General features: G+C 37.0%; 1 protein-coding gene across 6 annotated transcripts in view; it reads right to left on the bottom strand.

Moving 5' to 3' along the window:
- The window catches only part of LOC123688802 (semaphorin-1A), a 464,359-nt gene that overhangs the window by 116,538 nt on the left and 330,543 nt on the right, over positions 1-17,278 (bottom strand). For all 6 annotated transcript variants that reach the window (XM_045627467.1, XM_045627472.1, XM_045627471.1 and 3 more), the window contains one exon: positions 826-925. In XM_045627467.1, the coding sequence (XP_045483423.1) occupies positions 826-925 (100 nt within the window). The remainder of the gene's footprint in view (positions 1-825; positions 926-17,278) is intronic.

Below are 17,278 nucleotides of genomic sequence, written 5' to 3'. Positions count from 1 at the left end.
AAGCTTGCAATGAGGAATCTACTATTTTAATAGTGGAACTACTGGAACGCATTCTGATCAATATTTCTGAATCTCGCATCTATAACCAATAAATTGAGTAAATCCAAGTTGGCCTGTTTGATAAACGGAGACCTTTCCACTGAAATAGATTTAACAGATGATAGAATTTTATAGCAGACCTCTGAAGTAGTACCCTAAAAGCCTCTTCGGAGATGTCAAGTTCATATCAGACTAATAGCGCTAATCCATCAATTTCGTTAACTGTAAGCATTTTTGACAATTTTTATTTTAACTGAAGTCAATTATTAAAGGTTTGAAAATGTGAATTGAAGTTCACCAACACCATTTTAAGTATAATAGCCTTGGCTTCTTTTTTGTCGATATATAATAAAGACAGATTCTAAGAATGAAGAATAATTCGAAAATTATCAAGCAAAGTTTTATTCTTATTTCTTCACTATTCCTATTCGCCAGAAAGCTTTCATCATCGCCGTTAAATAATGATAATCTTCTCAACCAACATATAATTTCAGCAAGCTGCTACATCGGTATTTATTTCTATATTTTCCCGTTGAAAGTTATACAACTATTATCTAAAATAATAGCTATATCACCCCTATTACATCTGAAATATTCAGCATGACTCATCCCCAATACCTGTTGTTTATGGCTGTGGTAGAATCCCGAAGCACGTTGCCACAGCTCTTAAAACTAACATTAAATATGCAGACGTTAGAGTGTCTTACTCGCTAAGTAATTTATATGGGCAAATTGGTTTGCTGTGGGAACGATGCATCAGACTAAGTATCCACATTTTCGACTCACCTTCCACCAACCAGCAAATTATCCCCGTCTCGCAACATCAGCCGGAAGAAGTCCGTGTGGGTGTCGTTTCCGGTGAAGTGGTGAACGTCGTCTTCGGCTCCTGAAAAAAAAATTCCGGATTATTCCAGAACTATCCAGTGAGTTTCCACGAAATATTGCGTGGGTAGGTATGTCGCTCGATAGAGAGCGAATGAGAATGTCTTTTTATGCTAACCTTCATGAGAAATATTTTCCTCCATTTATCAATTGATAAGAAAAGATAAAAAATCTGAATACTGACGAGTGGGAGAAATATGAAATATTCTGACTCATGGCCAAATGGTTTTAGATATTGGAGATCGCTGCATATATAAATTTATTGTTGGAACTTTTCTTTGGATGAAAAACTTCGAGTTCCAATCTGTCAACATAAGGATAAAAAAACAGGTAAAATTATTTACTCAGTGTTTTATCATCTTTTGATGTAGTATCTTGGTTGTTTTTGATGAATTTACTGAGGTTTGAATTTGTTTTGAACGAATTTCTAAATGAAATGAAGACAATAACTAATTACAAACGTTTTGTCAATGAATGCAGATGTTTCATACATGTAAATAATAATAATAATAATTCATAAATTGTTATAGGGGTTGATTGATGGGTGTTGTTTTCCACTGCGATGGATCCTGTCTTTGATTTGGTTATGTAACACCATGTTAACGGTGCTTATTATTTCTTATTTTTTGTATATAAAGTAAATTTCTGGTCAAAATCGCACACACAGGTGTCCTCACCTAGGTGCATGAGTAAAGTATATGTGAACTGATGAATGTAAACTTCTTTCGATGTTTTTCAAGTAAATAATGAATTTTATTCTATATTTATTTCCATAACACATATTGCTTTTAAACGTCGAATCAAATAAATTCACAGGAATTACCAGTATATAAATTGGATTTCTCTCCAAATAAGTACCTATCTTATATTCAGTTCAGCCTAATATTTGAAGGATATTTTCAATACTTTGACGATGAAGAACTTCACCTCACGTACTCCCAAATCAAAAGTATCCATTTATACCTCATTTTGGTTTCGATGCAACACTCCGTGCAACAAATTCCTCATGCACAAAACTGTTTATACCCGGAAAGAAAGAGCAATATGGCACCCTTAATGTCTCAATCTTCTGGTTATTATGTGAGGCATGTATCGATTTATCGTAATGCGATTCCAACGGGAATCGCTCGCCCTCGAAAATCTCCTCGAGCAATCATTTCGTCCCCCCATTATTGTAATGTGGGGACATCTTACACTACCTCCTACCCCCCCAACCTGTATCCGGCAAAATTGTGTACGTCCCTTCACGCATGGGCGGATGTCAAAACACTCGTAAAAGAAAACTAGGTATACCGTATAAATTGGGATGAAAATTTGATATGGAAAGGGCCCCGCTATATTCTTTTATCGTTGAAGTATAAAATGAATGACCCTTTGCTCGGGTTTGATCGGCTGGGTTTCGCCTTTCTCTTGTTTCGATTCATTTTGTTTTTGTTTTCGAATCTCGGGGAATATATGGACAGGAAATTTGTTTATGAGGGAGGTGCGTGTCGGTTCTACTAGATTGAAGACTTGTACGGACCTTTGATCAGTTGACAATTTTCCTGTGGCTCGTATATGTGTGCGTTCAACCTTAAAATGATGGACAAGGGGATGTTATACAGATATAGTGCCTTCTTCCTGCTTATATAACTTTTTGGGTGGTTATTTGGAACAACACAGCAAATTTTAGTATTATATCGTAAAAAACTCGAATCATCGAAAAGAATGGTTAACCAAATGAATAAAGAGATAAGCAGCTCACGGTGGATTTGAACTCGGGTTCTCCGTGCCAAATATTAATACGCAAAACCTGGAGCTATTGCTTTTCCTAGGTGATGAACATATAGACGAAAAATATATTTCAAAAGTCAATTCTGGATAGTGCAGATACTCAGTGGTGAAAAAAACATTTTGTGTTAAGATCATCGCAGCATGACACGTTTTCAATTTTATTTTAATGCGCGGTTGAGTTGCCGAGATATTTATATTTTGTTTCTCTGATTTTCTTGATCAAAGGTTCATGGATCGAATTTTTGAACGAGAAGGATCAGTACGCTATCCATAGAACATTGGTTTTCGTTCCTAATTCCATTCGACAATCTATTATAGTTCCTAAGAAAACCCCTGAAAGAGATATAGACTGACTTTTTTCATTCAATTTGTAGCCACAATTTCAACAATCCTCCCTATTCAAAGATTTTTTCAATAGGGAGTGTGTCTTACCAAGTGTACTATCTAACATAACTATAACTATAAGTCACGAACTTTTGAGTCTTCTGGAAACTCTTCGGCAATCCAAAACTGTGAAAATTTCAGAAGGGGTTAATTTTTTTGGAGATTCCAAAGGTATATTATTGAAAATAATAAACCAAAACAGCAGTCTACAAGTTATGTGATAATCAAGATAGTGATTACAAAATAGAAATCGAATACCATAAGTGATATGTAAATAGAAAGATTTCAAGATGCGAGGTGCTTATTGAAATAATCAGAGGGACGATGTAAAGCTTTCCTCCCTAGGTTTGTTACCTCTCAGGCGAAAAAATTGTTACGAAAACTCCGAAACCTACGATCCAGTGGACATGACCGTAGTTCCCCATGACAATTTATTCGAGAAATTTGTATTTAACAAAGCAGCTACTAATCTCCATCTGTTTGGTGGTGCATCATCGTTCTGATACCACATATATCCAACAATGTTGAGCTCTATATCATCAATGAAGTCGACAAGGTTGTGCTCTAAAAAATGTTCATACAAATCTGCATTGAAACGATCATTTATAACATAAACGGAAATAAAATTATTGAAAAACCCCCCAAACGTTGCGGCTTACTTTAAATTCAAACAAAAAAACATCGACCATCAGCTGCTTCTAAGAAAGCTAGAATATTATATAGTGAGGGGAGTGGCTCTTGACCTATTTACTAGCTACTTTAAGGACAACGAGTGCAAATTGGGACGGAGAGTTAAGATTGGGAGTTGGTTACAACTGGAGTTCCTTATTGTTGCTGGTTTATGCCAATGACCTTCCCGCAAATGTCAAACAGGATAACTTGGTTATGTTTGTTGACGATGCCAGCTTTGTTTATGTGGCTGATGGTGACGAACAACTGGATGTTGAAAGTAGAATCACTTTGATGAAAGCTCAACACTGGCCTAATATTTTGTACTGAATATTCATTCATTTGTCTACTTTCTTCTATGCTATTGTTTTTTCGTAATATATTGACTCCCCAAGTAGGATTTGATGGGTTACGTATTCTATGGTCATTGTGAACAATACAAATAAATGAATAAGATTAAAATATTTCGGAATGTTGCAACTTCTAAAAAGAAACGAATCAGACCAACGTTCATACGAGAAAAATGTTCAGCTGTCAAGGATTTTCATAGAGCTGGTAGAGAACCATGTATAGCCGAACAATCGCGAATATTCCTCATAAAAAAAACGAAGTGAGTCGCATGTTTTCACTCAGTGAACGAACCAGAACAGTTTCAGAACCTCCGTGTCGAACATACATAACAATACGGCAAATCTACACCGGTTAGACCTTGTTAGCCTTATAAATCAGACCGTCTTAGCGTCGCCGGTTTACGGGCGGAGCACAGACAAAAACCCCGTCGTACTCCCCGAGAGTACAAAAACGGGGCGCTATCTTGACACGTACAGGAGTGGACGTTTCTGGGTTTTGGGTAAACGGGTCGTCGCATTCCGGGCCAGGACGCGCGGATCAAGTGATTAAGCTTAGAAACGGCCGAGAGAATATGTATACTTTACGGGAAAGCCGTCTCAATCATTCTGACAAATAACTGACATTTGCGCACAACTCGTTCCCTAGGGAGCGGGGGGTCCGCTGCGGCCGTAACGAACGCTCGCACCTTTGTTTGCGTATTTGGTGGTGTTTTCTTATCGGCATTGATTTGTTTGCATTGGCTGGGCGAGGTATATATTGCCGTCGACGTATTGGGGGCTTTACACGGATGGCGATGGTTTTTCGATCGCGGCAAGCTTTGATCTTACGAGCGGCGGTTCGAAACACGGGTGGGAATTGATAGTGGGATTGGAGAAATATGGAGGCGGATGAAGAAAGAAGGATTTTTGATCAGTGTCGAAGTTAAAAAGAGAGTTGGTTTACTTTGTAAATTTTATAAGATGGTTATTAACCATCATTTGCTCATAATTGAATAAAGTTTCGTTTTTTTTTATTTTAAGAAAACTAAACCACCCTGTATCTTGAAAGGTGAGACGTTTAGCACATAGGTTCATATGAAGTTTTTTTCTTAAAATAGGCCCAAAAATCACTCTCATAAATATTTACATTCCATTAGGAAGTACCCTGTATAATCACACGAGAGAGGAAATTCACCGGCAAAATTTTGAAATTTGAAAAATCAAATCAACATAAAGACAGACGTAAGTTTCGTCTTTCAGTGTCTTATAGCTAAAAAAACTCTCGGAACTGGTAAAATTATAACATGCCTATTTATTTGACTAATTTGCATTTGAGAACACTGAAATATCTCTGTTATTTCCAGTTACTCTGGAAATATTTACACAGGTAGCAATCTCATCCTCTTTATTACTCTTGTCTGAAATGGATATGCAAATTATAATTTACAAATGAAATAACAATTTTCGAGAAATCAATTTAATCTTTGGTTGTTTTTCCGATATACCTTTTGTCTAGAAAAACAATTCAACTAAACAAAATTTCCAAAGTCACCAAAAGCTAAATGAATTAATTATCCAACCCTTATACACTAAAATTTCACACAAATTCAATTCAATAAGATAGACGTCGTTGCCCATTCTTTGTACATGACTCGGCCTCACAGAAGACTGTGATACGACGTTTACCACAATATTATTACGAAAGATGGTTCAAACGAAGTATGGAAAATCCATCCAAATTGATGATTGAAGGTAAAGGGCAGGAGAAAAAAAATCCTGTTTATTCTCAGAGATGACATTAAAACCTTCCTGAAGAAGAATGGTATTTCCTTGCATAGATTTGTTTTAATTGACGCTGAACATAGTTTAAGTCGAGACTACGTCTGAGCTGATCTTTCCGGAATTGAAAAAGATAACATCATTCATAACAACCCTTTCAGTCACCCCGTCACGTACGCAAGAAACGTCGGTGGTTTAAATTTTCCCCCTTTCCAGAGAAGTGATTAAACGTGCGGAGAGATCTCTTTCCTTCCGACAAATTTCCATCGTATCGAAGAGTCAAGACATGTTTCTACGGAAGCTTAAAAGGGGGCAAGTAATCTATCTCAGCCTTCATCCTCGCGCGAATTGTTTGGCTACAATTACCTCGGGAGTCTCAGATTATGACACACTTCTCGGAGCCGAGAATGGATGGGGATCGAAAAAACATCTTCAATTTAATGGTATTAAGTGCGAGTTGTAGAGCTTGAAGAAGTAGTGATTAATGAAACGAGGATTCAAGCGGTTACGCACGAAAATCTGGTGCTCTGGTTTCCCCATAAGCGAACATACTTCCACAACTTGATGCTGGAGACCGTCAGCTACCATTCTGAAGGATCCAGATTTTCGTCGATACGTCGAGGTCTTGAATTCGAATTATGTACGTGAAATACATACATGAAAAATCTGTCGGCATCTGTCGTTTTCAGTAATAATTTGGCAAGAGTATGAAATTCACCACATTCCTCCCTATTCCGATAGGTTTATTGTAACGAATATTTTGTGTGGGAACAATGTATGTAGTAACATACCTAATGCTGTTTCTGCAAAATCAAAATCCTCATCAATCTCATCAGAAGAACTATTGTACATTTTGATTATCATGAACTCGTAACAATTTTAATAATCTATATAACTTTCTCTTCAACTCTGTACAATGAGGCGATCTGGTGCTCTCACCAAATGAATTCAAGCCTCGAGAGAGGGTTTACAAGTGTACAGTGTCCAGTGTTCCGTCAAGTCGACTGTAGTATGTTTCTTCTTCTTTCGCTAAGACTAGGTCCTGTCCAATCCTGTGCATTTAGTTCTCTTTTGGGATCTTCCTGAGATGCTGAACTCCAGCTCTCTAACCACCTTTTTGGTGGTCTGCGTGTGTTCGGTCTCTGAGTTTTAGCCCACTTAGCCCATCTGTCTTCTGCCATTATTTCAACGTAATCCCTCAAGAATCTTTTTCGTATCCTAACCCATCTCATCACATCCTGCACGCCCAATTCTTCTCTTATGTCATTACTCCTTATTCGGTCCCTGAGTATGACTCTCTTGATGGTTCGCAATATTTTCATCATTATTCTTTTTGTTGTTTATGACTAACTGGTTTCTGATGCATATGTAAGAGTAAGTCTCACACACGTTTTGTTGATTCTGGTCTCTGTGAGCTCATTGCTTTGTTCCTCCACACTATATCTCTCAGATAGTCGCTGACTCTGGATGCTTTTATCGCTTCTGTTCGTGCATCTTCTGTCAGGTTTCTTTCACTTGATATATTCATTCGATGAATGCTTCTGCCTTAAATTTTATCACTTTTTATTTTTATTTTCATCCAATATGAGACTCGAAGGAATAGTGTTGTTTGTAACACTTAGATTTAGTGACTTTTACGCTCGTAAAGACCAATAGACGCGAAGCGAAAAAGTAAAGCTATTTTCCTAAGATTTGCAATAATATCGACTATACTAAGGTGATTTTCATTGTGTGTTTACTATCGCATTCGGAAGTTCTGAAGAGCCAAGACATGTTTCTACGGAAGCTTGAAGGAGCCCAGTAATCTATCTCAGCCTTCATCCTCACGCGAATTGTTTGGCTACAATTACCTCGGGGGTCTCAGATTATAACACACCTCTCGGAGAGCCGAGAATGGATGGGGATCGAAAAAACATCTTCAATTTAATGGTATTAAGTGCGAGTTACGGAGCTTGAAGAAGTAGTGATTAATGAAACGGGCGCGCAAGCGGTGAGTAAGAAAACGGAGGGCGGTTTTTTGCCCTTGTTCTCGGCGATGCACGGCGAATTCGCTACTCTTCGGGGCGCAATTGGCTTTGTTTGCCGAGAACGTAATCTTGATCTAATGAATTAGATTTCGGTCTGCCCCTCCCCGCCTATCGCTGGATCGATGGGCGGATGATGGAGTCGGTCGAGGAGATCGATGGGGCCATTATTTCGAATTAAGGAATATGTTTTCGTGAACGATATCGATGTGCGCGTTGAAAAAATCCATAAAAAACTAAGTTAACGATATGCAATGAAAAATAGTGTATTGAGTATCCAGAACGGTAAATATATTTCGTGACTACTGTCAAGAAGTTGTCATATTTTCTTTGTATTTTTGTAACGTTTTTTCAATAGAATACAATCAGTATAAATCTACGGGAGATGATTTCCCAATATAAGGGGCCTGTAGCGATCCTGGTACACCTGAGGATTCGAAAAATCATCACTTGGAGAATCGGTCCTGGTTGAATAAACCCTCCCGATTTTGGAGCATTTTTGGTACCATTTAGTTGAATATTGAAGGGATTTCTAAGAACAGGAGTGATTTATTTTGTGGACATTGGTCATAGACAATGACGCGGCGGTCATCCTTCTTCAAGAAACCCGCAAGACAACTGAACAACAACTCTGTGAAAGAGGATTTTTAGCAGGTTAAGTATTGATATATTGCCTATTGAGTTCTGTTTGTTCTCTGGCTTATTATGTTGGAAAATCATCAGTTTGTTTTTGGCCTATAAATTTCGATTCAATTTTTTCTTATCCTTCAAATTATTGTGATGATTTCAATTGTCATCATTCAATGTTGTATACGATGGAAATTATAACATTTATTGCTCCTTTCTGGTGCTTTTCTTTTTTGTTTTCAGATTTAATTACAATATATGCGTTGTCAACTTCTGATGAAGAGGAAGGATGAAAGGATTTTATTTGAAAGAAGAAAAAGCCCTTCAATATAAATGTGTCAACTTATTTTGTAAACAAACACATATACCAATCACCACACCCATACGGGGAGACAGATTTTTTGCTGAGGTTTTTATCTGTTCTCTTGTATCATACGTTGAAATATATGATGCCCCGTTACATTTCCTCTGCTAATACTGAGATTCATAGACATATATGCTTCATTGTCTGAAATTAATAATTTGTATTGCTCTTTCTCAAAAGAATATATACATATCGTTGGAAGAAGATTGTTATTGAAGAAAAATCATACTAAAGACTCCAATTATCCATAGTTTTTTGAACGATCATTTCCTTCTCGATTTCAATAGATCAATTTCCATTTGATCATATTCTTGAACAAATACAGTTGTTTTTTTATGAACGTTGATTTGTTTTTGTATTGATTTTATAAGGTTATTGACACTGAAGAGTTAACACCGATTATCAGTTGTTTTTGGTGTTTTTATATTTTTGTCATTCCTTCGAGACAATCACGTGATCAAGTAGGTGATAAGATTGATAATTTCCTATGGGCGACCTCTGAATTGGAGGTCAAAAGTTAGTTCATAACATTATTACCATTAAATTGGGAGCAAGAAGTTTGCTTGTATAGGAATGACTGATCGAGATAATACATAATATGTTGAGAGAACACTATAAGAAGGAGAGTATGACGTTAGAGACAATAGAGAAGCCAAAGTGCTCTGAATGTTGAACATTTATTATATATCACATTCAACATCATGATTTAAATTATTAACATCTTAGTTTTAATTTGAATTATATCATGAATTACGTCAAAAGAAGTGAGTGACGTAGAAGCATTTCAAATGTTGGAGTTCGACTTCACGGACGTCACTTTTATGCCTAGCTTTGAGTTGCCAAAAATTTAATTTTTCGCCCGACAAAAAAACAAAGTAGGTATGTACACTTTTTATACCTTTGTTGCTATAACTATCAAAACAAACTTCAAGTTACTTCTTTCAATTCTACAAGCAATTTCAGATATGGAAAATAAAATGTTGCTCAGATTACCATCATCAAACTATGTTTTGGAAAGTTTGATGCACGTTCTGAATATAGAATTGGCTCAACTTACCAAGACAAATATACGAATGTAGATGAAGATAACCTCGGAGTTCCATCCAAATCGGAAGATCGACTCGATCAAAGAACAATAAACAACCCTTTTCAGACCGAATCGTGAATTACAGCTACTATACTGCATTGACACGAGAAAAGGCAATAAATTAGGAAAAGAACTGACCAACTGTCGAAATTCACGTTCAATTTGAAATACATGCGTTCGCCTGACCACGGTTCCGTATATCCCACATAAATTTGAACACAAATAAGGTCGATATTGCTCGGATACATGAATAAGGTCAATGGTTATTCACTATTGGAATTTATATCCTCACGTCTCAATTCGTTTATCTTCTTCTTGAATTAATGTTCTTGGTTTTTTATTTGGAACTTTTTCTAGCGTTATACATTCGCTTGAATGTTAGTAGGTTGTTTTTCAATGCACCGTTTGTCTTATAATTCCGGATATATAGCAAGGTGAATTTTTTTATGGGTGATTTGAAAGATAACTATCTATTTATATTTAATATTGCTTGGGATAAACCATATTCTTCAGGATGGTACAAGAATATGCCGATTGGGTTGAACGTGAAGTCTAAGTGGATGAAAGAATCTGCAGAGATGACTCGATTTTAAAAAAAATTAAAATTACCAACCATTCCGCACGATAGACTGCAGTGTTTCACCTTGCCAAATCAGGTATCGATAAGAAGGAAATTATAAAAATCACAGGATACAGCTCATCCAAATTATTGAAACCTTGCCAGAAATTGGATAATGAACATCATTCAAATCTAATTGATAACCTAAGAAAGAATGGGAAAGCAACATTAACTTTCAACATATAAGAACAAAACAATGATGAAAAATACTCCACATGACATATTTTTTATAATAATTGTATTTTTTATGTTCAAAACTTCAATGCATCCTAATTTGAATAGCTCATCCTGTTCATATTGAGTCGTGATATAAATTTGTTGAAATAAAAATATAAAATCTAAAGAATGATTTTCATTGTAACCTCAAAAAATAATCAATCGAAAACCACACGAAAGTTCGATAAATGAGAAAATAATTTTCCAAGCATTTTCTCAAACTTATTACCATTTGGCAATAGCCACTATAGCCCTTCGGGCTCTGGTGTCTATTGCTTGGCAACAAGTTTGCTAAAATCTGTCGAATTATTTTCAATTTTTTCTACTCTCTTGTGATATTACTACTGAAAATAAAAGCTTCACGATTAAGGTTCAAATACATCCTATTTTCGTCCATTGATACCACACTGTTTGCGTATAAAAAGAACAACACTTAAATGCATGAAAAGTTCCAATTTCCCGGATGAGAAGTATAAGTGCAGATCTCGAAGAGAAATCAACCCAATCGCCATGCTATAAAGTTGAAAACCGGGGATTATATCCCTTCTTTTCCACGAACCATCTGCATTATTTGTCTTTCATCTTCTGCTAGCCCATTAGTTGATGAGGTTCTCATGTTTATTGGAGGCAACCTAGATTTTTGTTCCGAGATTGATTTTCTATTCCTTTTAATAGCGAAGGTAGATAATTATGGCAATTGCTCCAGCTCTTTCTGATGAGGAAAAATATCGTTTATGTTTCCGGAGTTCATTTTCATTGGAATAATTTCCGATTTCGAATTCAAATAAATTTGATTGCTTTTGTTACTCAAGAATATTGAAAAGAAAAGAATGAAATTCCGCAAAATTCAATAATTCATTGAATTCAATATTAAGGAGTCCATTTTTGGACTTTTATTAAGATATAATACTCAATGCCTTCACAGAGGAGAAAAAATATCTATTGAATAATTCTTTCTTCTAACGGAGTTCCCAATAAATTCAATGGAGCAAATTCCCTGATATTCGATAGAATAATGAAATTTTCTTGTTTTCTATAAAATTCTGATGAGTAGATCAGGCTTCAAATTCCTAGAATTTCTTCATTCAATATATTCATAGAATCGGTAAGCTCATTATTATAATGAAAACTGTCTACAAAGGATATACGACGAATACTATAATCGAATATTCCTAGAATTTATAATAGAGTTGAGGAGTTCGTAACTTCATTAGTTGATTCAGCCCTTCCCATTTGATTCTCATAAAGATTGCCGTGAGTTTCACATTAACAATGACGAAAGTATTAGAAAAATTTCTTTCTTATGTGCACAACATCGCACTTTTGAGTTAGCTCATTCTGTTTCCAGGGTAGATATTATCTATCCAAAGAATATTTTTATTGGAGGAAAAGAGGAATTGGGAACTATTAATTGCACTTCATGTGCTTATTAAGTAATATTATATTTCAGTTGGGGCAAAAAAATACAAGTGTTAATATATACATTACAGATTAGTCGTATATTAACATTTATGATATTAGAATGAGGACGAAATTGATTGGGAATAAACTGTAAGCGCTTTCGCCATTTTGCAAAGCCAGTAGGATATACATAGGTTTTTGATTCGGAAGAGAAATAAGTTGAACCGCCAGAGTAATAAACAAAGGAAGAGGGAGCATATGTCATTGTCAGTAAGCAATATTTGTCCCCAACATAAACTATCAAATTTGACATGAAGCGCGCGGTAATGAAAACATATCAGTGATACGATATTTCACTCTCGCGAGTTTCTCCACAAAGAACGCACTTCTTATGTCCCATAGTGCATCAACGTTTCATATCAACTCGAAATATATTGAAATAAATACCTAAATATATCAGAAATTCTGAAAACAAACTTCAAGCGCGTCAAACGACGTGAAACAACCGATGACACTAGGAGAGCAAAAGTTGCCAAACCTTGGATTTGAGCAGGTACGTACAGAAAATAATAAATATTCTGCCTATTATAAATTCGACAACTAGGAAAAATATCGGATTCCAAATATTCAAATTTGCATATTCAATCGGGAATAACCCAAATAAATATGTTTCATTCAATATAATATACATTCATAACGATATAGTAAAATAGTGGATTTGAAAAGATATCACAATCTGACAATGTAATCTAACCATGTTGAGGACAAGTAAAAATTGCGTATACTCCCTCTATGTTTATTACTCTATGAATTGACCACATAATTCCATCTTTATTCAAATAATGGGATTCCATCTCTGTTTCTCGCATAAGATATCTACCATATCAAGACGTAGCTTTGCCAGAACAGTATAATACACTCAATTGTTTATTCAAAAACCAGTAATAATATAAATATGCAACTTCAACAGAACACTTGATGACCTTAACAACGTTCAAAAACATAATATGCCACAACTGATCTCTCAGATTGCTCAAATTAGTACCTCTGTTCCATGTCAGTCAGCTCCAACGCATGGACAGGCTCTTTTCAGACCTCCGACGTCCCAGCACCAAAAGCAATTTCCGTTCACCACCAGGCAACAATGACAACGTCTATCTGTGTATTGTCGAGTTTATTAAATATTCACAAGATGGCCCCGATCCCATTATCTGTCATGAATTGAGACTGTAAGTTCGTTAAGGGAAGCTGCTACGTTTCAAATTGATTTGCGTATGTTGTCGATAGCAGGGAAAAACAGCGGCGGCGGTAATGCATAATGACGGCATCAAATTGACGCACGCTGAGCAACAGAGTTGGGTAGGTAATGCTGAAAGCAGTTTGATGAGGTGACAAGCAAGCGGTGGAACAGAGGCAAGATGGTTTTGAGCCCTAGTTATCTGCACCGATCACTCTATTATTTCGTCACTAACAGGTTAGTTGAGAAGTCCCCAGTCTTTCATAGTAAAACACATTTTTTGGCAAAATTCGATTTTATTATTGAACATAGTTGCCTTTGAGGGCGATACAGCGATTATAGCGATCTTCCAACTTTTCGATACCATTTTTGTAGTACGATTTATCTTTCGCTTCAAAATAGGCCACAGTTTCGGCGATAACATTTGCGCTAAATTTTTTTCCAGTGAGCATTCTTTTGACTTCTGAGAACAGGAAAAAGACGCTGGGGGCCAGATCTGGCGAATACGGTGGATGCAGAAGCAATTCGAAGCCCAATTCATGCAATTTTGCCATTGTTTTAATTGATTTGTGACACGGCACATTGTCTCGATGAAACAGCACTTTTTTTTCTTTAAAAGGGGCCGTTTTTAACGATTTCATCGTTTAAACGGTCCAATAACGCTATAAAATAATCGCGGTTAACGGTCTGGCCCTTTTGGAGGTAATCAATGAATATTATACCTTGCATAACCTTGCCAGCTGACTGTTGTGTTTTTCCTCGCTTTGGATAAGGTCCGTGTCGCCATCATGTTAGCCAACATCCAGAATGGATAGGCACCAAAAGAAGAAGAAGGATTCGGTTCATCGTGTGCAGTCCACTCAGCTGACTGTCGATTGGACTCCGGAGTGAACTGATGGAGCCATGTTCCATCCATTCTCAAATATCGATGCAAAAATTCAGGTTTATTGCAGTTAAACAATTTCAAACACTGCTCAGAATCATTAACACGTTATTGCTTTCGATCGGTTGTGAGCTCGCGCGGCATCATTTTGCACACAGCTTTCTCATGTACAAATATTCGTGAATGATTTGATGTACACGTTCAGATGATATCTTCACAATGTCTGCTATCTCGATCAACTTCACTTTACGGTCATTCAAAATCATTGTGAGAACCTTTTTTTGATTTTTTCATCGGTGACAGCTTCTTTTGGGCGTCCATTGCGTTCTCCGTCTTCGGCGCTCATTTCACCCCGTTCAAACTTAGCATACCAATCAATGATGGTTGATTTTCCTGGTGCAGACCCCGGAAACTCTTCATCAAGCCAAGATTTTGCTTCAACTGTATTTTTCCCCTTCAAAAAGCAATATTTTATCAGCACACGATATTTTTTTTTTCCATCTGTTTTCAAATAACAAAATTAGATATACCCACAACGCAATATCTCCTAAACTAATGGTCGGACTGCTGTTAAATTTTGACGTTGGTACTTACTAAAAATCATATGGATTTAATACTTGCACCACCATCTGTGCGTCAGACCGTCAGACAAATTGAAAAATACACGACATTTCAATTGGTCAAATATTGTTACGTCACTAGGTCTGTAATTTTTTTTTTTTTGGGGTCCGACTTAGTGACTACTACTTACCAGGAAGTATATTGTTCTACCTCAGTTCCAACTCAAGTTCACAGGATATACCTACCACAAAGCTTTATGCAAAAAAAGTTACAATTTAATATTAGTAAGCAAAATAAGATTTCTGTCACTCTCAGTTTAAAATAATACTGAGGGATAGCTGGTGCCATTGTCAAAATTCATGACAAAACTGGTTCCCAGTTCTAACATCGACATCGATGGTTGTAAGGTTGAAAGGGTCGAAGCCTATATATATCTTGGCCACGAAGTTCGTATTTCGAGAGATAATCAGACAACTGAACTGAATAGACGACTCACTCTCGCATGGGCGGCCTATGAAAGGCTAAAGGATATTTTCAAGGAAAATATTCCTATCCACCTTAAAAGAAAGGCGTTTAATAAGTGCGTGCTTCCGGTTTTAGCATATGGCGCCGAAACCCTAATATTGACAACTGCAACTGCCAGAAAACTTAAAGTGGTGCAAAGAAGGATGGAAAGATCTATGGTGAGTGTAACTCTGAGAGATCAGATAAGAAATGAAGACCTACGAAGGAGAACTGGCGTAGAAGATGTTATCACCGTTGTGGCCGAACTTAAATGGAGCTGGGCAGGTCATGTCGCACAGATGAGACAAGAACAGTGGACAAAGCGATTGCTGGAGTGGAGACCACGAGCAGACAAAAGAAGTGGAGAAATACCGCCTACACGATGGACGGACGACATAAAAAGAATATCTAATAACTGGATTCGGACAGCACAGGACAGAAGCGAGTGGAATAAAATGGGAGAGACCTATGAACAACAATGGACGCAAAGGGTTGTATGATGATGATGAGCTGGTGCCAACTGCTAGTTTCGAATTGGCAAAACTACCGATCAACCAGTCGAGGCGCAGCAAGGTCCAACGGCCACATCAAAGAGTTAAATCAAGTGGCATCAGTGATTGCGTTCCTTCGGTCGACACACACTCGCGGCGATGCAACAATCATCAGTATCGGTTCGTTTGTCCTGTTAATTCGCGGCAGAATATTTGAACAGCCTCCGCAATCTGGGGCATTATCGACGAATTCCAACAAAGACCACGTCCTGCCATCATTACCGCGGCAGTTATGCCAACCTAATAGGGTACGTCGCGAGCGCAAACACGTTGAAATATTGAAAGGGCACAATCCCGGGGCAAGAGTGTAACTGCTGGTTTATGAATGGCGCTGATTGAGGCTTGTGAAACTCAATTTGAAGTTATAAATATTGAAAAGGTGCCATTTTATGTGTGCGTTAGACTACTATCGCGGAATGCGACGCAGATAGAGTTTCGCGTGTGCATGTGCGCCATAAATATTCATTAGAATCTGTAATTCATACGTATTCCCGTAGGATTAGTCCTTTCGCTGCGAGACCGAATTTATGATACATAATTAGGTTGAAAGGTATTAAGAATAGGAATATTTCATCAGGGAATTTCGCATCGGGGGTGGGGGATTTGGCAACTACGGTGAATTTGAAGGAGAGCTCTTTGTCAGGGAGTACTGAGATTTATGTATGAACACAGTGAGCTCTACATAGAGTTCACGTTATTCTGCAGTATTTCCTCGAGCGATTCCCTATCTGTTTATCAAGTTCAAAAACTCAAAAAACTCAACTCAAAACTCCTAGCAGGTTATTAAAAATTCAATAAAATTAATATATTTCCTTTTCACTCTGAACAAATAATATTTGAATAAAAACTTAAATTAAATCAGTTTTTAATGAATTATTGTGCTATTAGGATGGAACATCTTCTGTAGATTATTTTCAGACTTGTAAACACCAGATCTTAGCAGGAAGCTCTAGTACACCAATTCCCATTCAACGAAGTTGAAGTAATAACGCCAGGTATTACGCAGGTATTCTCTCAGTTTCAGGAACTAAAGTGGTTTAACGTACCTACTATTCCAACTTCTATATCTGAAGGAAGTTATTCTTCACGATATTTCCATCCCAATGGAGATTTATATCGTTTAAGCTCAAGGGAGGTTGTACTTCTTGATATTTTTCAATCCCTAGAGTGGTTTTTGTTATTCAAATCTATCGGGGGGTGGTATATTTTCTGAAGTCCCGATAATTATTGAAAATCTCTCAGAAAATCCTCTCTGCTTCTTTCTCCAGATACGCACATCCGTTGGCGCTTCCTCGGCGACCAATCGCACACGATGAATTGACAAATTACCGCGTCTTTGAGAATTCCAG

The sequence above is a fragment of the Harmonia axyridis genome, chromosome 1 (genome assembly GCF_914767665.1).
Source record: "Harmonia axyridis chromosome 1, icHarAxyr1.1, whole genome shotgun sequence".
NCBI classification, from domain to species: domain Eukaryota; kingdom Metazoa; phylum Arthropoda; class Insecta; order Coleoptera; family Coccinellidae; genus Harmonia; species Harmonia axyridis.
Note: the sequence above shows the minus strand (reverse complement) of the source record. Positions and strands in the feature narration are given on the sequence as shown.